Below are 24,959 nucleotides of genomic sequence, written 5' to 3'. Positions count from 1 at the left end.
TAGGAGATAGATAGATAGATAGATAGATAGATAGATAGATAGATAGATAGATAGATAGATAGGAGATAGATAGGAGATAGATAGATAGATAGGAGATAGATAGATAGATAGATAGATAGACAGACAGACAGACAGACAGACAGACAGACAGACAGATAGATAGATAGATAGATAGATAGATAGATAGATAGGAGATAGATAGATAGGAGATAGATAGATAGGAGATAGATAGATAGGAGATAGATAGTTAGATAGATAGATAGGAGATAGATAGATGATAGATAGATTGATAGATAGGAGATAGATAGATAGATAGATAGATAGATAGATAGATAGGAGATAGATAGATAGGAGATAGATAGTTAGATAGATAGATAGATAGATAGATAGATAGATAGGAGATAGATAGATAGGAGATAGATAGATAGATAGATAGATAGATAGATAGATAGATAGATAGGAGATAGATAGATAGGAGATAGATAGATAGGAGATAGATAGATAGATAGGAGATAGATAGATAGGAGATAGATAGATAGGAGATAGATAGATAGGAGATAGATAGATAGATAGATAGATAGATAGATAGATAGGAGATAGATAGATAGATAGATAGATAGGAGATAGATAGATAGGAGATAGATAGATAGGAGATAGATAGTTAGATAGATAGATAGGAGATAGATAGATAGATAGATAGATAGATAGATAGATAGATAGATAGATAGGAGATAGATAGATAGATAGGAGATAGATAGATAGATAGATAGATAGATAGATAGATAGATAGGAGATAGATAGATAGGAGATAGATAGATAGGAGATAGATAGATAGGAGATAGATAGATGATAGATAGATTGATAGATAGGAGATAGATAGATAGATAGATAGATAGATAGATAGATTGATAGATAGGAGATAGATAGATAGATAGATAGGAGATAGATAGATAGGAGATAGATAGTTAGATAGATAGATAGATAGGAGATAGATAGATAGGAGATAGATAGATAGATAGATAGATAGATAGATAGATAGATAGATAGATAGATAGGAGATAGATAGATAGGAGATAGATAGATAGATAGATAGATAGATAGATAGATAGATAGATATTTTCTTGTAGTTGTGCCTCATTTCCCATGCACTGTATAGGTATATAGGTGCGGCCGTATACTCACTGTCGTGTCTACATGCTTCTGTGGGCTCTCTGTGCTGGTTGGCTGAAATAAGAAAAATAATACAATATATCAGAATCTGCCTGACATGTATTCTATTGCTCTGCAACATTTACAATTGTCCATTATTTCTGTTACAATTGTATCGAGGTCTCTGTGATATATAAATAACCTGGACTCCAGACTGATACACTGTAACAGAATATCAGGACAGGGGAGAGAGTTGTGCTTCTGCTGCTGATGTGTTTAGCTCACAGAGTATTGTCTGCGGTTGTATCTGGACATAGGGGATAAAAGTCTCTGGAGGTCGGTGACATAAAATAGTGGAAATAGGGGTATGGAGGTCCTATTGAATATCACAGCCAACCTCTCCCCAACCTAAATGGCTGATAACTGCGAGCAATAGACTGTAGTCCAGGACAACCAATAGCAGTAGATGGGAGGTTTGTGTCCCCTGCAGTAAAAGTTTCCCAACTCCAGTACGTTCTAGAACTACAAGGTGCTGGGAACCATCTGAGATATCAGTGGCGCCCACTAGAGGTCACACCAACCATTCACAATACATTTTAGTGTAAGTAATTGGTTGTGGCCCAGGAGGGGATTAGACGGCCCCCGACTACCAGGACATCAGCCATGGTTGTCAGAAGATTGTCATTCATGTTACAGGCAAAGAAACAGCCGAAAAGAAAGAAGTAAACAAGAGGCGGGAACGAAGGAAATAGTATCACACAGAAAGGATTAGATACACAGCTCAGTATACAGTATCACACAGAAAGGATTAGATACACAGCTCAGTATACAGTATCACACAGGATAGGATTAGATACACAGCTCAGTATACAGCATCACACAGGATAGGATTAGATACACAGCTCAGTATACAGTATCACAAAGGATAGGATTAGATACACAGCTCAGTATACAGTATCACACAGGATAGGATTAGATACACAGCTCAGTATACAGCATCACACAGGATAGGATTAGATACACAGCTCAGTATACAGTATCACACAGGATAGGATTAGATACACAGCTCAGTATACAGTATCACAAAGGATAGGATTAGATACACAGCTCAGTATACAGTATCACACAGGATAGGATTAGATACACAGCTCAGTATACAGCATCACACAGGATAGGATTAGATACACAGCTCAGTATACAGTATCACAAAGGATAGGATTAGATACACAGCTCAGTATACAGTATCACACAGGATAGGATTAGATACACAGCTCAGTATACAGTATCACACAGGATAGGATTAGATACAGCTCAGTATACAGTATCACAAAGGATAGGATTAGATACACAGCTCAGTATACAGTATCACACGGGATAAGATTAGATACAGCACAGTATACAGTATCACACGGGATAGGATTAGATACAGCTCAGTATACAGTATCACACAGGATAGGATTAGATACACAGCTCAGTATACAGTATCACACAGGATAGGATTAGATACACAGCTCAGTATACAGTATCACACAGGATAGGATTAGATACACAGCTCAGTATACAGTATCACACAGGATAGGATTAGATACACGGCTCAGTATACAGTATCACACAGGATAGGATTAGATACACAGCTCAGTATACAGTATCACACAGGATAGGATTAGATACACGGCTCAGTATACAGTATCACACAGGATAGGATTAGATACACAGCTCAGTATACAGTATCACACAGGATAGGATTAGATACACAGCTCAGTATACAGTATCACACAGGATAGGATTAGATACACAGCTCAGTATACAGTATCACACAGGATAGGATTAGATACACAGCTCAGTATACAGTATCACACAGGATAGGCTTAGATACACAGCTCAGTATACAGTATCACACCGGATAGGATTAGATACACAGCTTAGTATACAGTATCACACAGGATAGGATTAGATACAGCTCAGTATACAGTATCACACAGGATAGGATTAGATACACAGCTCAGTATACAGTATCACACAGGATAGGATTAGATACACAGCTCAGTATACAGTATCACACAGGATAGGATTAGATACACGGCTCAGTATACAGTATCACACAGGATAGGATTAGATACACGGCTCAGTATACAGTATCACACAGGATAGGATTAGATACACAGCTCAGTATACAGTATCACACAGGATAGGATTAGATACACAGCTCAGTATACAGTATCACACATGGTAGGATTAGATACACCGCTCAGTATACAGTATCACACCGGATAGGATTAGATACACAGCTTAGTATACAGTATCACATAGGATAGGCTTAGATACACAGCTCAGAACACAATATTAAAAATAATAGGATTTGGTATAGCGACTTAGCAGACTATATGACCCATGGGAGGTTTAGATACACTAACTCTGTAAACAATATCACACAGGGTGGGCTTAGATACACTACCCCCTCAGACAGTATCACACATACATACACAGACACTATCTCTATAAACTTTGAGGGTTACAGATGCCCTTTAAGATTCTGCCAACAACAAAACAAAGACCCTCGAAAATAAAGTTGTTGTTCCTACAAACCCGGCGAGGACTGAAACACAATGTACTATATGTTCGACATTACAGAACTTTTTATGGCAGTCTGTAAATTGTCAATTGGCTAACCACAGTCACATGAATCTTCATGAGGGTCTCGTCAATGCTACGGACTAATCCAAGACTTTCCGCATTTATGGGATATTTCTCTGATGAGTTCATTCCTGTGGGTCCAGGTCGCCTCTATCCCCATTTGTGGGGCATTAGTCACCGACAACTACCTAACATCTCCCATATGTCCAGTGTCTGTATCCACGGCCTCAGACCTTGTTCACACAGTGCGGCGGTCTAATGTCTATTATTGCTATTATCATATAGAACTAAGGATCCTGGGAATTCACGGGAACATTAACAAGCAACAGGTAAAGTAGTCAACGTCCAAAGCTCAGCACTTAGAACCCAAGTCACTATCATTTATATCAACTGAGACACCACAAGGTTTCCTGTTTCTTGATGATTCCTTTAATTTTATCTTAATAGTGGCCCTTAAGCGCATCTTGGTAATAATTTGTACCCCCATCAAGTCACAGGGTCCATAGGATGTCTATAGTCAGAAAAGAAAAAAAAATTGATACAATATTTGATACTTTATATCAAATAGAACTGATACATTGATAAAGTGATCCCGTACATTCCACTGCATGAATTACATTGTCCCAATGCCAATTCTATGCAGCTACAGGTTTGCCCAGCAGGGGGCACACATTTCTTTGGTTATGCCATTCTTTGAATCAAGCGATGGATTAAGAAGTCAGAAGTAACGGGGCACGGAGCCAAGAAGCCCATGATCCCAGAGTCACATTACCGCAACACTGGTCCTTGTATTCCCTGCCACAGAGTATTTACCCAGACAGATCTGTGTCCTATCAACTTCCCAAATACAAGCAAGCAGTGATAAGATAAACCGCCCATATATTAATCCACAGGACATAAATATGATTTATGACAAGAAGTCACCAAGATTGTGGCCTAATCCATCTACTGAGGGCAAGAAGTTGGTCATTAGGCTCTTGGCTCGTTGCCTCAAGAAACATAATAAACAGAGGCCGCAGACGGAGTAACAGACTATATAATAATTATATGGAAATTATAACATGACAGCAATCTGGAGTATGGAGGAGAACTAGAACACAAGGCTGGGCCAAGGAGTCATGCTCAAAGCCAAGAAAAACTGAAGAAGTCTAAGCCAAGAAGTGTTCTGCAAGGATGGGTCAAGGAGTGAAGCTCAAGGACTGGTGATAAGGGCAAGGACAAGAAGTGGTGGTCAAGTTCAGGTCAGGAAGTAATGCTAAAGTCAAGGAGTGATACTTAATGTGCTAAGGTATGATCCTTAAGACCAAGTAGAAATGCTGAAACCTGTCAAGATAAAGCTAAGGAGGGGTAGTGAGGATGAGGCCAAAGAGTCCTAGCCAAAAAGCAGGTCAAGGAACTATAGTCATCCCAAGACCTAGACAAGAAATGACAGTCAAAACCAAACCCGGAAGCGACAGATCAGACCTAACCAAGGAGTATATGAAGATAGCCAAGGAGTGATGGCCAAGACCAGACCAAGAAGTCATAGTCAAGATACGGTCAAAACCAGGCTAAGCAATGATAGACAAACTGAGGTCAAGGAATGACTGTCAAGATAATGTCAAGGTGTGAGAGTCAAGGTCAGGCCAAGAAGTGATTGTCAAGATGAGGTCCAGGAGCGATAGTCAAGAAGACAATGTTTAATCAGGAGGACCTGACCAAGAAGTAATAGTCAAGATAAGCCCAAGGAGTGACAGCCTAGAACAGCCCAAAAAGGGGTACTCAAGATGATACCAAGGAATGAGAAGTGACAGCTTAGATACTGTAATGGAGTGATAGTCAAGACCAGACCAAGGATTAGTGGCCAATGGCCTGGAATTATAGTCAAGTCTTCAACAAGAAGTGACAGTCAAAACCAAGTCAGGGAGTGTGACACAAGACCTAACCAAGGAGTGGTGAAGAGAAGTCTAAGGAGCGAGAGTTAAGACAAAAGCACAGGTGGCCCAATACATTGGACATTGTAGATAGAACTTGTCTGAATAGAATTGTAACAACTTTGTAGAAGAAGATTCAAGTAAAAAAAAAAAACTTTGCAGAAATTCACAAATATTCACAAAGTAAATTTGTCTTAAGAAGGCAGCTTAGATACGATCTTGGCCCATGTACAATACGAGGCAGAAGGAAAGCGATACGGAATAAAACAAATGAGCGCATTGTCTTGGATTTTGGGTAATTTTTTTAGACAAGGGGCTACTGCACTTCAGCACTGAGCTCCGTCCCCTCAACCAAGACGGTATTTTTCCATATTAGTAAACTCCACAGATCTTATCGGAGAACCTTCAAGTGTATAAGAAACCTAAACTCACGGCACTGGGATAAACACGCAGGACCCCGGGGACTTGCTGGAGTTTTTGATCTTCTGGGAGGGGGTCGTCTCCTGTGCCTGCTCCGCTCTCTGCCCTCTTACATCCAATTCTTTCATTTATTTTTTGTTGGTAACCACAAAGATATTAAAATAAGCCATTTGTTTGGCCGGCTGCCTTATTAAATACATCTTAGCCCGGCCGCTCGGTTCCTATCGGGAATGCCTGCTGGTGCGGTCAAAGCGCTCGACGGGCCGGACTCCGAGATCAAAGCCGGACCAGAGAGTGATTTGGAAACAATTATTGAACCCCTGGGGGAAGAGAGAGGAGGATCGAGGATGGCGGAGTGTTGTGGTTGGAGACAATTTCACGCAAAGTGCCAGATTGACACAAAGTCGAAGAAATATGGAAAACTTCAAGAGACATTGACAGATCCAAAAACAGACGTCAGACATAAACTGTGCAGGCGATGGCAAATACTGCAAGATCTAAAGATATTCTATAGGTGACCCAGTGGCGTAAGTACCGAGGAAGCAGCGGGACCGGGAGATTAGGGGGCCCGGCAACAGCCGCTCGTGGCTTTTTTTTTTTTTTTTTTTTTACAGGCTCTACTTACTTACCAATACTGACAGGGGCCGGGATCGGTAAGTGACACCGTGCGCCCCACAAACATCATTATTATACTCGGGGGTGTTTTCAGACGTCCGAGTATGATTGATCGGAGGCCTGGGAGAGGTAAGAAACATAAACAGTGTTACTTACCTCTCCACGCTCCGCAAAGGCTTTGGGGCCTACTTGTGTGACGTCTCAGATGCCACATGACCGGGGCCTGCGTCCTTATGCGTCGCAACGCAGGCCCCCGGTCACATGACATCCCTGACATCATTGAAGATAGCCGACAGCGAGGAGCGCAGGGATAGGTAAGTAACAGTGTTTATGTTTGTATCCCCCTCTCGGTCTCCGATTATTATACTCTGGGGTATGAAAAGAGCTTAATACTGTGTGCAGGGGCCACTGCAACGACTACTAGCGGTAATGGTCCTCTAATATCGGACTCTACATGACCTCTACAGGGTTCTGATCAGGTGTTAATAGTCCAAACAACATGCTCCAGTACTTTACATGTAGATCAGAAACCACTTTCCCTTCCGACACCAGATGTAACCAAGCTTCATCATCATCATCATCATCATCACCATCCTGCTGAGATGGAGCCACTAAAGGAAATCTTCCAAGGCCTGTCCTGGAGCTGCGACTGAGCCAAATCTAAACACAGAGTCCTTTGGAACTGAACAAAATTCTCCAGCAGTGTCCATGTAGTGTTCGATTGGGAATGAATACCTGGAACGCAATGATATTTGATGGAACGGTGTTTGCTCATCTCTAATAACAAGTATTACATAGAATATAAGACGTATTGGCAGGACTAGAAGTGCATTTATGTCTGAATAAAACTCTAGGCAGCTCTCACTCACCACTAGGATTGTGGGGATAACGTCTTTCCTTAGGGAGAGACCACCTTCTCAGGGGTGTGGAGACTTATACAGCCATAGTTGCTCCACTGCAAGGGATTATGGGAAGAATATGCAAATCTGTCTCCCAAGATGTAAATTGATTTGGTTATAACCTCGCATCATGCAGTAAAGGCTTCTGGGAAGTCGGGCATGTTGTTCAGGGTTGCTTCCCATAGAGGGCAACATAACAGAGGCACTGTCTCCCTGTTTACATCTTGGGAGACAGATTTGCATATTCTCACCACTAGGGGGCACACTCCTATAAGATCACACTGACAATGACATGACTAGTGAGACCCTTATGTATCCTCATTATCAAAATCACTCCATGAGCAAATGTTTTAGATTTGCAACATTTCACTTTTTATGGTCTACAAATTTACATTTGTTAATGGAATAAGTATTGTGTATACAGCCCCTATACTGTGATATACCCCCACATAGTGTATACAGCCCCCTATACTGTGATATACCCCCCCACATAGTGTATACAGCCCCTATACTGTGATATACCCCCACATAGTGTATACCGCCCCCTATACTGTGATATACCCCCCACATAGTGTATACAGCCCCTATACTGTGATATACCCCCACATAGTGTATACCGCCCCCTATACTGTGATATACCCCCACATAGTGTATACAGCCCCTATACTGTGATATACCCCCACATAGTGTATACCGCCCCTATACTGTGATATACCCCCCACATAGTGTATACAGCCCCCTATACTGTGATATACCCCCACATAGTGTATACAGCCCCCTATACTGTGATATACCCCCCACATAGTGTATACAGCCCCTATACTGTGATATACCCCCACATAGTGTATACCGCCCCCTATACTGTGATATACCCCCACATAGTGTATACAGCCCCCTATACTGTGATATACCCCCACATAGTGTATACCACCCCTATACTGTGATATACCCCCCACATAGTGTATACAGCCCCCTATACTGTGATATACCCCCCACATAGTGTATACAGCCCCCTATACTGTGATATACCCCCCACATAGTGTATACAGCCCCTATACTGTGATATACCCCCACATAGTGTATACCGCCCCTATACTGTGATATACCCCCACATAGTGTATACCGCCCCTATACTGTGATATACCCCCCACATAGTGTATACAGCCCCCTATACTGTGATATACCCCCACATAGTGTATACAGCCCCTATACTGTGATATACCCCCCACATAGTGTATACAGCCCCCTATACTGTGATATACCCCCACATAGTGTATACCGCCCCTATACTGTGATATACCCCCCACATAGTGTATACAGCCCCTATACTGTGATATACCCCCCACATAGTGTATACAGCCCCCTATACTGTGATATACCCCCCACATAGTGTATACAGCCCCTATACTGTGATATACCCCCCACATAGTGTATACAGCCCCTATACTGTGATATACCCCCCACATAGTGTATACAGCCCCTATACTGTGATATACCCCCCACATAGTGTATACCGCCCCTATACTGTGATATACCCTCCACATAGTGTATACAGCCCCCTATACTGTGATATACCCCCACATAGTGTATACAGCCCCCTATACTGTGATATACCCCCACATAGTGTATACAGCCCCCTATACTGTGATATACCCCCCACATAGTGTATACAGCCCCTATACTGTGATATACCCCCCACATAGTGTATACAGCCCCTATACTGTGATATACCCCCCACATAGTGTATACAGCCCCATACTGTGATATACCCCCCACATAGTGTATACAGCCCCCTATACTGTGATATACCCCCCACATAGTGTATACAGCCCCCTATACTGTGATATACCCCCCACATAGTGTATACAGCCCCTATACTGTGATATACCCCCACATAGTGTATACCGCCCCTATACTGTGATATACCCCCACATAGTGTATACCGCCCCTATACTGTGATATACCCCCCACATAGTGTATACAGCCCCCTATACTGTGATATACCCCCCACATAGTGTATACAGCCCCCTATACTGTGATATACCCCCCACATAGTGTATACAGCCCCCTATACTGTGATATACCCCCCACATAGTGTATACAGCCCCTATACTGTGATATACCCCCCACATAGTGTATACCACCCCTATACTGTGATATACCCCCCACATAGTGTATACAGCCCCCTATACTGTGATATACCCTCACATAGTGTATACCACCCCTATACTGTGATATACCCCCCACATAGTGTATACAGCCCCCTATACTGTGATATACCCTCACATAGTGTATACCACCCCTATACTGTGATATACCCCCCACATAGTGTATACAGCCCCCTATACTGTGATATACCCTCACATAGTGTATACCACCCCTATACTGTGATATACCCCCCACATAGTGTATACAGCCCCCTATACTGTGATATACCCCCCACATAGTGTATACCACCCCTATACTGTGATATACCCCCCACATAGTGTATACAGCCCCCTATACTGTGATATACCCTCACATAGTGTATACCACCCCTATACTGTGATATACCCCCCACATAGTGTATACAGCCCCCTATACTGTGATATACCCCCCACATAGTGTATACAGCCCCCTATACTGTGATATACCCCCCACATAGTGTATACAGCCCCCTATACTGTGATATACCCCCACATAGTGTATACAGCCCCCTATACTGTGATATACCCCCACATAGTGTATACAGCCCCTATACTGTGATATACCCCCCACATAGTGTATACAGCCCCTATACTGTGATATACCCCCCCCCCACATAGTGTATACAGCCCCCTATACTGTGATATACCCCCACATAGTGTACACCGCCCCTATACTGTGATATACCCTCCACATAGTGTATACAGCCCCCTATACTGTGATATACCCCCACATAGTGTATACAGCCCCTATACTGTGATATACCCCCCACATAGTGTTTACAGCCCCCTATACTGTGATATACCCCCCACATAGTGTATACAGCCCCCTTATACTATGATATACCCCCATATAGTTATAGTATTGTGTATACAGCCCCCTATACTGTGATATACCCCCACATAGTGTATACCACCCCTATACTGTGATATACCCCCACATAGTGTATACAGCCCCTATACTGTGATATACCCCCACATAGTGTATACCACCCCTATACTGTGATATACCCCCCACATAGTGTATACAGCCCCTATACTGTGATATACCCCCCACATAGTGTATACAGCCCCCTATACTGTGATATACCCCCCACATAGTGTATACAGCCCCCTATACTGTGATATACCCCCCACATAGTGTATACAGCCCCCTATACTGTGATATACCCCCCACATAGTGTATACAGCCCCCTATACTGTGATATACCCCCACATAGTGTATACAGCCCCTATACTGTGATATACCCCCCACATAGTGTATACAGCCCCTATACTGTGATATACCCCCACATAGTGTATACAGCCCCTATACTGTGATATACCCCCCACATAGTGTATACAGCCCCCTTATACTATGATATACCCCCATATAGTTATAGTATTGTGTATACAGCCCCCTATACTGTCACATCCCCCCACTCTCAGATTACTATTAATAGACTCTCCCACCTCCAGCTGATTTGGGGGTCACTGCTTTCACATGGGGAAAGTGCCTTAAAATAGCCAAATAAACAGACGCCCCCATAAGAGGGAATTTATGAGCTGCAAAAATAATAGCCCTGAAATTGGAGCCGTCTGTTCCCCTAATGATTTATCAGCTCCAGGCAGACGACTCGTGAATCACCGTCATTAGAAATGTTTTCTTTTGTATGATAAGTGGGGAATGTGCAGGAACGAGGGTCGGAGACCCCAAGAGAGAGGCCGAGGCTTGGGGTCCAAGGAGGCCAAGCTGTCAGTGTATCTAAGCCCATCATGAGCGACACTGTCTGATCAGCTACTGTATCTAATCCTATCCTGTGTGATACTGGCTGCTGAGCTGAAGTATCCGACACATAATGCAAAACTGTATAATGTCTAAGGAATCAATGCAATTCATAAAATATTAGAAGTATATAGACTTACCAGCTCGTAATTAACACGGGGAGTGCAAGGGGACGCGATCTGTAACAGAGAGAAGACCGAAATGTCACACATTGTATATTCATTATATACCGTATATACCAGCTGTACATATAGAATTATATACATTACAGTCATGGCCAAAAGTTTTGAGAATGATACAAATATTAATTGTTACAAAGTCTACGGCTTCAGTTTTCCTAATGGCAATTTGCATATACTCCAGAATGTTATAAAGACTGATCCGCTTAACAGCAATTACTTGCAAAGTCAATATTTGCCTAGAAAATGAACTTTATCCCCCAAAACACATTTCAACATCATTGCAGCCCTGCCTTAAAAGGATCAGCTAACATCGTTTCAGTGATTGCTCCATTAACACAGGTGTGGGTGTTGATGAGGACAGGGCTGGAGATCAATCTGTCATGATTAAGTAAGAATGACACCACTGGACACTGTAAAAGGAGGCTGGTGCTTGGCATCATTATTTCTCTTCTGTTAACCATGGTTATCTCTAAAGAAACGCGTGCAGTCATCATTTCACTGCACAAAAATGGCCTAACAGGGAAGAGTATCGCAGCTAGAAAGATTGCACCTCAGTCAACAATCTATCGCATCATCAAGAACTTCAAGGAGAGAGGTTCCATTGTTGGCCATGACTGTACAGGAGATCCCCAGGTTATACCAGCATAGTCTATATCACTGTATACATCTATATACTGATAGTTTGTATCCCCTCCATTATTCTGGGGCTATTTCTAGACTTCTTTGCCCTGATATTTTATTTCCTCTTCACTTTGTAATTGATTTGAAGGTTGAAAAGGTAAAGAAGATGCGTTTTCATGGCCAGAAATTGGGGAAGTCTTGGGCCCTGCCTGTAAGTTGATCCTTGTAAGGAGATTAGTTCTCGGCTCTGGGGCTCCTTCTGCATTGATGCTTAATATGAAAACAGAGTAATTTAATTCAGGTCTGGCTGCGCGGTTGGCACAGGACGGCAGATCCTGCACAGGGCCGCCATTATCTCTGCCATCTCGCAGAAGACAGTAATGTCACGCCCGCTGCTCCACGCAGATCGCCTTTCCCCGTCGCCCGCTCTGCCCCAGACACAAAACCGTGCCAGGCCACTCGCAGCAAATTATGCAAATTTCAAGGCTGACAGTATTTTAAGATTTTCGGATTGGTTCAGTTTCTTATCATTTTCAAGGTGTCGCTTGCTGTTCGGCCCCAAACACATGACTGTAGATTTCACCAATGTGTGTTCGGTTCAGGACAATCACGGCACACACACACCAGTCTGTGCGCCATTTGTTTTTACTGGGCTGTACACAGTTCTATACACAAAGCCTCGGTGAGACGTATCGGAGCTCACACAAATTTGCAGCCTTTGCGTGTAAATAAGACTGTCGGCATCGCAAACAGGACGCAGAAATGTTATAAGGGTGAAGAATAATAAAACAAAGACTATTACAGAGTTACAGAAAGGGTTAATGGGGGTTTTCAGGAATTTCGGATAGACATCCTCAATAGCAGATTAGTGGAGTTTTGACACCTAGCGCCCATACAGATCAGTAGACTGCAGGAGAAGCAGGGAGTGCTCAGTGCACCGTATAGTGGCCATGTCTGGGTACTGCAGGGGAATGGTACAGACAGTAATAGAGAGATGTCTCCAGATACACAATGTCTTGTGGTCACTTACGTCTTGTAAAAACCCCTAAAAATAGGACTACAACTTATCCACAGACACAGTCATGTGACCGCCCCACTTCTGAGGAAAGCAACGGGAAGTCAGTCGGCTGATACGGTAGTAAGAAGATATTTAGTAAGAGATTGTGATCACAATGTGACTCTTACCAGACATTGTCCACGAGAAACCACCGAACTGATAGAAAACGTAATCCCTGCCATGATGTCAATCAGCCACTAGGCTAGCTAGCAATAGAATATACAGAAATAACCGAGGGCGCCTGAAGACAATAAAGTAGCAGAATATTCTCTCCATTCTATTCTACATTTATATTTTAGGTTTTCATAGTTTCTCCTACATTGCAATAATCCGGGATATTTGATAATCTTCCTCCTATCGGTCCCGTCAGAGCAGAATAAAAGTAGTTCACTCTATTGACAAGTAATCTGTGATTTGTAATAAATTATCTGGGATTTCCATCTACATTGATGGACGACTCTGCCCCGACCTCTGACACCTCTGGGCTACTTAAGAGGTCAATGAGCAGAGGAGTTTCATGTCAGCAGGAGGCAGGAGAGAGTGACAAGTGGTCAGCAGGAGGCAGGAGAGAGTGACTGGCAGGAGTGAGAGTGACAAGTGGTCAGCAGGAGGAAGGAGAGTGACTGGCAGGAGTGAGAGTGACAAGTGGTCAGCAGGAGGAAGGAGAGTGACTGGCAGGAGTGAGAGTGACAAGTGGTCAGCAGGAGGCAGGAGAGAGTGACTGGCAGGAGGCAGGAGAGAGAGTGAGTGGCAGGAGAGGGAGTGACAAGTGGTCATCAGGAGAGAGTGACTGGCAGGAGGCAGGCAAGAGAGTGAGTGGCAGGAGTGAGAGTGACTGGCAGGAGGCAGGAGTGAGAGTGACAAGTGGTCAGCAGGAGGCAGGAGAGAGTGACTGGCAGGAGTGAGAGTGACAAGTGGTCAGCAGGAGGAAGGAGAGTGACTGGCAGGAGTGAGAGTGACTGGCAGGAGTGAGAGTGACAAGTGGTCAGCAGGAGGCAGGAGAGAGTGACTGGCAGGAGTGAGTGTGACAAGTGGTCAGCAGGAGGAAGGAGAGTGACTGGCAGGAGTGAGAGTGACAAGTGGTCAGCAGGAGGAAGGAGAGTGACTGGCAGGAGTGAGAGTGACAAGTGGTCAGCAGGAGGCAGGAGAGAGTGACTGGCAGGAGACAGGAGAGAGAGTGAGTGGCAGGAGAGGGAGTGACAAGTGGTCATCAGGAGAGAGTGACTGGCAGGAGGCAGGCAAGAGAGTGAGTGGCAGGAGTGAGAGTGACTGGCAGGAGGCAGGAGTGAGAGTGACTGGCAGGAGTGAGAGTGACAAGTGGTCAGCAGGAGGCAGGAGTGAGAGTGACTGGCAGGAGAGAGTGACTGGCAGTCAGCAGGAGATTTACAGTCTGGTAAAACCGCAATACTGTCAATGTACTGCAGTACAGCAGTGTAAAGTATGATGGACAGGAGCAGTCTCTGGTGAGACAAGTGATGAAGTTTCCAATAGACCCTGTAGCTGAACAATGGTATCCAATCTCTGAGGGTAGTCCTATTGGTTAGCAGCCAGCTTTACCAGATACAGACAAGAAACAAAGAACCATAAAGAAGAAGTTGACTCATAAATCTCATGTATGTTACTTATTGTATAGCTCCAACATATTCCGCAGCGCTGTACAGAGATTGTCATCATCCTATTGGCTTCTGTTCACATTGAACCCCAAAATGTCAGTTATGTTCATAGGGAGGAACCAGCACAAACATAGGAATGACAAACTCCAGGCAGGACCCCCCAACCTCTGCGCCCCTCCTCCCATCACCACCGGGGAGCGCCATACCCAGATGTTTATTAGACCTGACACCACGAGAGCCGGCTCTCCAGCTGCGGGCGACTCTCCTGTCGTGTTCAGTCCTGCCTGAGGTCCAAGGGCCTGACATCATCTTGGGCAGGAAACTATATCTTGACATCCAATAATAAGGTTGTCAGACGCCGCAAACTGAGCGCTGGATACACAAAGGTCAATTGTAATTCCATTAGTGCGAAACCGGAGGGAGCGCAACAAGTCCTGACGCCGCCTCCTGCGGAATAATGAACTATTTATAGGAACCTTCCCCAATTCATCTCAAATTGACCCCATCAAAAATCTGAAGATGATGGCGTCATGTCTTAAAGGGATATTCCTGGAGACCTCAGTGATCGCGGCCTCAGTCACAGGATCAATTCTGAAATACTAATCTCCATAGAGGTGATATATACGGCGGATGGGGAGGGTGTCCCAGGTGCTAAACAATACCAGTGTGCTACTATGTATCTGTGCTCATTGTCCTATCTACAAACTACTTACAGTTCTGTTCATCCAGAGCTCCCTGATCAATGAATAGAATGCCAGAACGGCAGTGCATACTGACACTATGTAGAGGAGTGGGATAGAGTAGGTGGGAGGTTTATAGGTTGATATGTTCTGTGTTGGCATGCAAGTGACTAAGACCCCCCCCCCCCCCCCCCCATGCACAAGCAATAAAGAAATGGCCTGGAGGTGTGAAGGGAGGAACGTGGCGTGAGGCTGCAGTGTTAGCAGGGAGCTGAGCCGTCACCTGCACACTGACACCCTGCAACCGCTGAGTTAGGAAAGGTTTGTAGTTGTAACGAAAGATACAAAAACAGGTTTACAAAAAGAATAAAATCTATCGCCGCCGAGAAGGGATCAGATACAGAGCAAATAGTCCTGACCAAAAGGCGAGAAATAATAATAATACAGATGACATCATTGGATGACATCATCCTAGGAGTCTTAGGGATACAGAGTATGGATGAGATCTGGGATTAGTGACATCATATCTATTCTAGATGACATCACAGGTGGAACATTATGTAGATAGAAATAGATACGGAGGACATCAGTGGAGTAAGAGGACAGTACACAAAGATAGCATGGATGAGGTCATGGTTTGATGATGTCACATACTTAGTATTATGACTTTGCTGGTTGATGACATCATACATTTGGTACCATGACATCACTGGTAAATGGCATGATGGTAGATGATATCATATAGGTAGTATATATACATCAGTTAGCAGATGACATCATATAGGTAGCGTGTGTGACATCACTGGTAGACAGTGTTACATAAAACGTATGTATGACATCACTGATGATGTCACTATTGGATACATTCAAGTAGATGCCGTCACATCAAAAACATAGTAGCGATTATGTTACTAGAGGAAGACAATGTGGATGAATGGCAGGTATGACATCACTGGAGGAAGACGCCATCTACATAGTATGGATACTATCACCAATGGAGAAAGCCATATGATTGGACAGCCTGAATGACATCACTAGTGAGTGACATCACTGCCTAGAGCTGACTGTCTAGTAGAGTCCTCTGAAGCCCACAGTGGTCCTGCTCAGGTAGTCAGAACATGGTGGGGGTTGGAGTTTTTTGATTGTTCCCCCTCCATGTTTACCCCAGGCTGGTGGACCCCAGAGACGTCGGCACTCTCATCTCTGGTGGTCCTCAGGTTACTGCTGCAAAATGCTTAAAACTGGAGAATATTACAAATGAATCCCCCTGGGCAGCGAGCGATGTGTCTGATATTATCTCCACCAGGAAGAGCGATCTGGAAGAAGATGAGAAAAAGCCAAGATCAAAGATCTAAGAAGAGAAGTGATCGAGGATATTAGAAAGAAAGATCAAAGAAGAGAAATAAGTCAGCCAAGAACTTAATACACTGCAAGATGGAAGGATGGAGAGATAGAGAGATAGAGAGATAGAGAGATAGATAGATAGATAGAGAGATAGATAGATAGATAGATAGATAGATAGATAGATAGATAGATAGATAGATAGATAGATAGATAGATAGATAGATAGAGAGAGAGAGATAGGAGATAGATAGATAGATAGATAGATAGATAGATAGATAGATAGATAGATAGATAGATAGATAGATAGATAGATAGATAGGAGATAGATAGATAGATAGATAGATAGATAGGAGATAGATAGATAGATAGATAGATAGATAGATAGATATGAGATAGATAGATAGATAGATAGATAGATAGATATTATTCAGCTACATATTGATGTCCTGTATTATTATAAGTCCTGTACATTGCCCCCACCCGCTGCCGACCCATAAGCCTCCTCTGCTCTAGAACACATTTGCAGCGGTTCTAGAGCAGAGGAGGCTTATGGGTCGGCAGCGGGTCGGCCATGAATGAGTTAAGCAGCGGCCATGTCTCTCCTCACATTTCCTCATCCCTGCTGTTGTTTGCCATGATAAAACACTACCATTTATGGCCTGGTGTCCTGGAGGAATAGCCAGGGTGGGCTGGCGGGCCGCCATGCACTCCGGGGGCCTGGAATGTTTAGGAGCAGCTCTATAAGCGGAGCCGGGATTGGCCGCTCCATCCGAGGCGCTTAAACCTTCGCGAGCTCCGGACGGATTCTCTGGATTTCGGCTCGGTATAAACAGATTTGGGAGAATTATTGCTGCGGCCCAGAGGCTTCAATGTTGTCAGGAGGCGGCTAATAATTCATGGAGACGGAGCTGGCGGTGCCAGAAACTACCGTGACGTCGCCCTGATCTCTGCGGGTCTAACCCTCCACCTTGTGTCTGTTCTCTGGAAAGCTGGATGGCAATCAATATGGCCGCCATTACCCGACTACCTCCTAGACTCCTGAAACACAAACTAGATCCCGGCCATTTTCGTTAGTACCTGTATTCCTCATGAGATAACAGCTTTGGGGCATCTTATTGCTCAGCATGGTGTCATTCCTCTGTTATTCCTCCTGGAAATATATCAATTACATGGTTGTATCCATCCCTCTTGTCGGCAGGTCTTGTCCTGACACAGTCTGACTGTCAGCAATGATCAAAGTCAAAGTGTAGAAGAAAATACATATTGCCAGGAGGAATAACAGAGGAACAGCACAATGCAGATTTCCTTATTTCTGTCCCGGTTGTTTCTACACTCCCTGACAATTGTATATAGGGCTCGTATAAAACACATTTTGTACAATCGCTGCCACCAATTTCTTCTCCATAAAAAAAGAGCTGCAACAAATTATGCACGCCGCGGCCGCACAGCAACATGGACGCCATCTGCACAGTGTAATTGAAACCACTCAGCTTTCTTCCTAAAGGAGATTTAGATTAGAAGCAGCAGCAGCAGCAGCGTTACCCCCAGCGCAGGCGGAGATGGCGATCAATCAGCAACGTGTGCGGTACAAGCGCTCAGGGCAACAATGTAGATAACAATATAAAATCCAAGGGAAATGATATAATTACATCTGTAAGAAGAAATTACTACAGTATGCAGGCTCCTGGAAAAGCTGAGTGACAACCAGTATGGCCGCCAACCTACTGTCCCTAACTGACTGACTAATGAAGAATCACTGCAAGACAGATTCATGCAACAGCTACAAAACTATGGCTTCACTAGCAGGTGATGAGGACCCAACTTTCCCAGCTGCTGAATGTGAAATCTGTTAGGTTATGCAGTGATACCATATAATGTATGTCACAATGACTCTACCAGTAGAATAGTGAGCGCAGCTCTGGAGTATAATACAGGATAAGTAATGTAATGTATGTACACAGTGACTGCACCAGCAGAATAGTGAGCGCAGCTCTGGAGTATAATACAGGATAAGTAATGTAATGTATGTACACAGTGACTGTACCAGCAGAATAGTGAGCGCAGCTCTGGAGTATAATACAGGATAAGTAATGTAATGTATGTACACAGTGACTGCACCAGCAGAATAGTGAGCGCAGCTCTGGAGTATAACACAAGCTAAGTAATGTAATGTATGTACACAGTGACTGCTCCAGCAGAATAGTGAGCGTAGCTCTGGAGTATAATACAGGATAAGTAATGTAATGTATGTACACAGTGACTGTACCAGCAGAATAGTGAGCGCAGCTCTGGAGTATAATACAGGATAAGTAATGTAATGTATGTACACAGTGACTGTACCAGCAGAATAGTGAGCGCAGCTCTGGAGTATAATACAGGATAAGTAATGTAATGTATGTACACAGTGACTGTACCAGCAGAATAGTGAGCGCAGCTCTGGAGTATAATACAGGATAAGTAATGTAATGTATGTACACAGTGACTGTACCAGCAGAATAGTGAGCGCAGCTCTGGAATATAATACAGGATAAGTAATGTAATGTATGTACACAGTGACTGTACCAGCAGAATAGTGAGCGCAGCTCTGGAGTATAATACAGGATAAGTAATGTAATGTATGTACACAGTGACTGTACCAGCAGAATAGTGAGCGCAGCTCTGGAGTATAATACAGGATAAGTAATGTAATGTATATACACAGTGACTGCACCAGCAGAATAGTGAGCGCAGCTCTGGAGTATAATACAGGATAAGTAATGTAATGTATGTACGCAGTGACTGTACCAGCAGAATAGTGAGCGCAGCTCTGGAGTATAATACAGGATAAGTAATGTAATGTATGTACACAGTGACTGTACCAGCAGAATAGTGAGCGCAGCTCTGGAGTATAATACAGGATAAGTAATGTAATGTATGTACACAGTGACTGCACCAGCAGAATAGTGAGCGCAGCTCTGGAGTATAATACAGGATAAGTAATGTAATGTATGTACACAGTGACTGTACCAGCAGAATAGTGAGCGCAGCTCTGGAGTATAATACAGGATAAGTAATGTAATGTATGTACACAGTGACTGCACCAGCAGAATAGTGAGCGCAGCTCTGGAGTATAATACAGGATAAGTAATGTAATGTATGTACACAGTGACTGTACCAGCAGAATAGTGAGCGCAGCTCTGGAGTATAATACAGGATAAGTAATGTAATGTATGTACATGTAGACTATATGGATTCAGGTGTGTTTGGTGGAAAAACAGAAGATTTCCATACTGTGTAAGTAAACACGTGCGTACAACAGCCATTACACACAGGACACAAGGGGCAGACGCCGGAGCACAGATTCACTCACAAAGCCGTCATTACAAGGGTAAATATTAATAAAATCTCAGGGCATGAGCGCTATTATATCTGTTGTTGGAAAGCTGTGTGGTTTTTATCCAGTTTGTTGGGAAACAGATTTTCTATTCTGGAATCCAGAAAGCTGAGTAATGATATATTATATGATGGGGCACGCTCCCCTCTGATACAGCCATATAATAATCTAGAAACCTCTTTAGGATATGCCGTAAAATCTGATAGGTGAGGATTGACCTTTGGGATAGGGTTACAGAGGGACCAGCAGTGAGACCCCCACTAAATATTTACCATGAAGTATACATTATAAAGTCCCTTTAAATATCATCATCACTTTCACAGATGACTTCTACGTGTACATGATATAAGTTCGTGTCATACTCCAGTCACATCCAGAGCTGCATCTGGAATTTCATTACTTCCCACTATCCAGAGTGACACAACTGAAGCGGTTTGATCAGATCTTTGTTACGGTATAGATACACCTAGGCAGTCTCCAGGAACATTTTATATTTTCCATGCAGCTTTGGGTGTGACTAGAGTATGGGATAAGATGTATTCTGGAACGGATACAAAAAAATAACCTATAAAAATCGTAACAAAGGGAAAAATGCAGAAGTGCGGGTGCAGCGATTACGACAATAAATAACCCCAGCGCGAGCAGGATTCCCGGAGAGTCTAAGTCATCCTTCACCTCGCAGATTCCTGGACATCTGCGCACCTCAAACCACCCCCAGATAATTCCTAATTGCTGGCAAAATCTCCATGTTGCGGAGAAGCATTACAAGATATTTCTATATAAGGGCACAGAAGCACCAGCATTAAAATGCACAAACATGGCCTCCACCCCCCCCCCCTTCTGACCTTGAAGTAAGGGCTGACTTATCCAAAGGTATGGCACGCGCCTAAGCGGGCAGGAATGCTGCACCGTCTGACTACAAGAAGTAACCGTATCACGGCCATATGAGGATGCTGACCCCACTCAATGTACAGCACAAGGGTCGTTTCAGTGTTTCAGACAAATCTGGAATGTTTCTGAAGGTTTCAAGATGAGATCAGAAATATAGAATAACAATGATTCAGAGCGAGCGGTGGCGGCCAAGCGGATTTATTCCATAGATACCGCAGCTCTGTATGTGTCACTGCATATACAATGTACTGGGATGGCGGCTTGCTATATACATGGCTAGGGGCGGTCTAAGACAGTATACAGGTTTAGTCAGAGCTGTGACGTTGGTTATTGCAGGGAGGACCGTCATGGGTACCAACCTCACCCCTGAGACTCGGATCTTCACCTGCACTGAATGCAAATGATACATTGTTACAGTATGGAGTCAGGCAACGCCAATGTAAGGCTGGGATCACACACGCAGGTTGTGCGGCACATAGCTATCGATAGACGTTGGACTATGGTGGGAACAGCAGCTCTGAAGTCACAGGGGGACAGAGTGCTCGGCTGGTAAATGATGGCACCCCCAGCCCTCTGGACTGTTATGTAAGGAAGGTGGGAAGTCAAGTAAAAGCTATGAGTGGTAGATAAGACTACAAACCCCTCCAATCCTGAGCACTCACTGAGCTCACAGGTCTCCTGTCTGAGCACCAGTAGAAGTTGTCAGGACGCAGCAGAGTCTAATGTATGGAGGTTGTCAGGATGCAGCGGGATCTGACTTGTGGAGGTTGTCAGGATGCAGCGGGATCTGACTTGTGGAGGTTGTCAGGATGCAGCGGGATCTGACTTGTGGAGGTTGTCAGGATGCAGCGGGATCTGACTTGTGGAGGTTTTCAGGATGCAGCGGGATCTGACTTGTGGAGGTTGTCAGGATGCAGCGGGATCTGACTTGTGGAGGTTGTCAGGATGCAGCGGGATCTGACTTGTGGAGGTTGTCAGGATGCAGCGGGATCTGACTTGTGGAGGTTGTCAGGATGCAGCGGGATCTGACTTGTGGAGGTTGTCAGGATGCAGTGGGATCTGACTTGTGGAGGTTGTCAGGATGCAGCGGGATCTGACTTGTGGAGGTTTTCAGGATGCAGCAGGATCTGACTTGTGGAGGTTGTCAGGATGCAGCAGGATCTGACTTGTGGAAGTTGTCAGGATGCAGCGGGATCTGACTTGTGGAGGTTGTCAGGATCTGACTTGTGGAGGTTGTCAGGATGCAGCGGGATCTGACTTGTGGAGGTTTTCAGGATGCAGCGGGATCTGACTTGTGGAGGTTGTCAGGATGCAGCGGGATCTGACTTGTGGAGGTTGTCAGGATGCAGCAGGATCTGACTTGTGGAGGTTGTCAGGATGCAGAGGGATCTGACTTGTGGAGGTTGTCAGGATGCAGTGGGATCTGACTTGTGGAGGTTGTCAGGATGCAGCGGGATCTGACTTGTGGAGGTTGTCAGGATGCAGCAGGATCTGACTTGTGGAAGTTGTCAGGATGCAGCAGGATCTGACTTGTGGAGGTTGTCAGGATGCAGTGGCGGGATCTGACTTGTGGAGGTTGTCAGGATGCAGTGGTGGGATCTGACTTGTGGAGGTTGTCAGGATGCAGCGGGATCTGACTTGTGGAAGTTGTCAGGATGCAGCGGGATCTGACTTGTGCAGGTTGTCAGGATCTGACTTGTGGAGGTTGTCAGGATGCAGCGGGATCTGACTTGTGGAGGTTTTCAGGATGCAGCGGGATCTGACTTGTGGAGGTTGTCAGGATGCAGTGGGATCTGACTTGTGGAGGTTGTCAGGATGCAGCAGGATCTGACTTGTGGAAGTTGTCAGGATGCAGCAGGATCTGACTTGTGGAGGTTGTCAGGATGCAGTGGCGGGATCTGACTTGTGGAGGTTGTCAGGATGCAGTGGTGGGATCTGACTTGTGGAAGTTGTCAGGATGCAGCGGGATCTGACTTGTGGAGGTTGTCAGGATGCAGCAGGATCTGACTTGTGGAGGTTGTCAGGATGCAGCGGGATCTGACTTGTGGAGGTTTTCAGGATGCAGCGGGATCTGACTTGTGGAGGTTGTCAGGATGCAGCGGGATCTGACTTGTGGAAGTTGTCAGGATGCAGCAGGATCTGACTTGTGGAGGTTGTCAGGATGCAGCGGGATCTGACTTGTGGAGGTTGTCAGGATGCAGAGGGATCTGACTTGTGGAGGTTGTCAGGATGCAGCGGGATCTGACTTGTGGAGGTTGTCAGGATGCAGCGGGATCTGACTTGTGGAGGTTGTCAGGATGCAGTGGCGGGATCTGACTTGTGGAGGTTGTCAGGATGCAGAGGGATCTGACTTGTGGAGGTTGTCAGGATGCAGCAGGATCTGACTTGTGGAGGTTGTCAGGATGCAGCGGGATCTGACTTGTGGAGGTTGTCAGGATGCAGTGGCGGGATCGGACTTGTGGAGGTTGTCAGGATGCAGTGGCGGGATCGGACTTGTGGAGGTTGTCAGGATGCAATGGCGGGATCTGACTTGTGGAGGTTGTCAGGATGCAGTGGCGGGATCGGACTTGTGGAGGTTGTCAGGATGCAGTGGTGGGATCGGACTTGTGGAGGTTGTCAGGATGCAGCGGGATCTGACTTGTGGAATGCGGCAGTGATAAGTCTGAACCCTTCCGCACCCCCTCCTGGAGACTCTCATGCCCGTAAAGCTGTTGGTGTTGTCGGAGATTTGCCGTTAACCACATCCCATTACAGATTACTGTAAACAATTAGGATTAGAAGAAAATGGTCTGCTATGTTTCCAGAAACAGCGCCACACCTGTCCATAGGTTGTTTGTGGTATTGCACTTCATTTACTTAAATGCTGAACTATTAGTAATGACAAGGTCCAGACTATTGTATCTACTATTGGTTATCGGGTATGACGGTCTATTTTAGGTCATCAATATCAGATCAGTGGATTTCCGATACCTCCACCAATCCGCAGCCTCTTCATTATCAGGCATGGCGCCATTCATTCCCTAGTGGCTGAGTCTGGTACTACATATAGGTCTGTCCCATCTACTTGAATACTTGATTGTGAAGGAGCTGCAGTACCGCACACGGCCACGCTGTGTTACATGGAGACGCAGTGCTCGTCCAGTAACTCCAGCCGGTAACAGCCTATTAAAAAACAAGAAAAAACGTAGCGGTAGCGGCTGTCGCCGGGCCCCCTAATGTCCCGGGCCCTTTGACAGCTGCCTCCGCTGCTTCCCCGGTAGTTACGCCACTGGTTGTCAGCCAGGTGATCCCTTTCAGTGTTGGACCATAGATGGAGCTTCTGCGCTCTATTAGGACATGAGAGATAATAATCCATATCTGCACATAAGGAATTATAAGAATAAAGACAACATCAGGCCTTGTCTGCAGAACATCTCAGCCCTGGCTCCTCCTCCTTCTCCCATCTCCTTGCTCCCCGTGCAGGGCCCCCTTACCTGACCTCTCCTCCCCCGCCCCACCCTGCTCTTTCCTCTGAACTGTTTACATTCCTCTAAATCCACTCTAAATGCCGCCGCCGCCGTCTGATGCAGTAAGCTGCGCTGGAATGTCCTGGGAGAGACCTGGAGCCGCAGACAGTCCTG

At 44.8% G+C, this 24,959-nt stretch overlaps 1 protein-coding gene across 9 annotated transcripts in view; it reads right to left on the bottom strand.

Annotated features, from left to right (window-relative positions):
- The window catches only part of TNS1 (tensin 1), a 144,144-nt gene that overhangs the window by 81,843 nt on the left and 37,342 nt on the right, over window positions 1-24,959 (bottom strand). For all 9 annotated transcript variants that reach the window (XM_075284669.1, XM_075284670.1, XM_075284663.1 and 6 more), the window contains exons 2-3: window positions 11,719-11,757; window positions 1,183-1,224 (exon numbers count right to left, since the gene is read on the bottom strand). Coding sequence is in view for 8 of the 9 variants with exons in the window: in XM_075284670.1 (XP_075140771.1) it covers window positions 1,183-1,224; window positions 11,719-11,757 (81 nt within the window). In the remaining variant the exon portion in view is untranslated. The remainder of the gene's footprint in view (window positions 1-1,182; window positions 1,225-11,718; window positions 11,758-24,959) is intronic.

Source organism: Leptodactylus fuscus, chromosome 8 (assembly GCF_031893055.1).
Source record: "Leptodactylus fuscus isolate aLepFus1 chromosome 8, aLepFus1.hap2, whole genome shotgun sequence".
Classification (NCBI taxonomy): Eukaryota; Metazoa; Chordata; class Amphibia; order Anura; family Leptodactylidae; genus Leptodactylus; species Leptodactylus fuscus.
The sequence above is the reverse complement of the archived record's forward strand: the minus strand, read 5'-3'. Positions and strand labels throughout refer to the sequence as shown.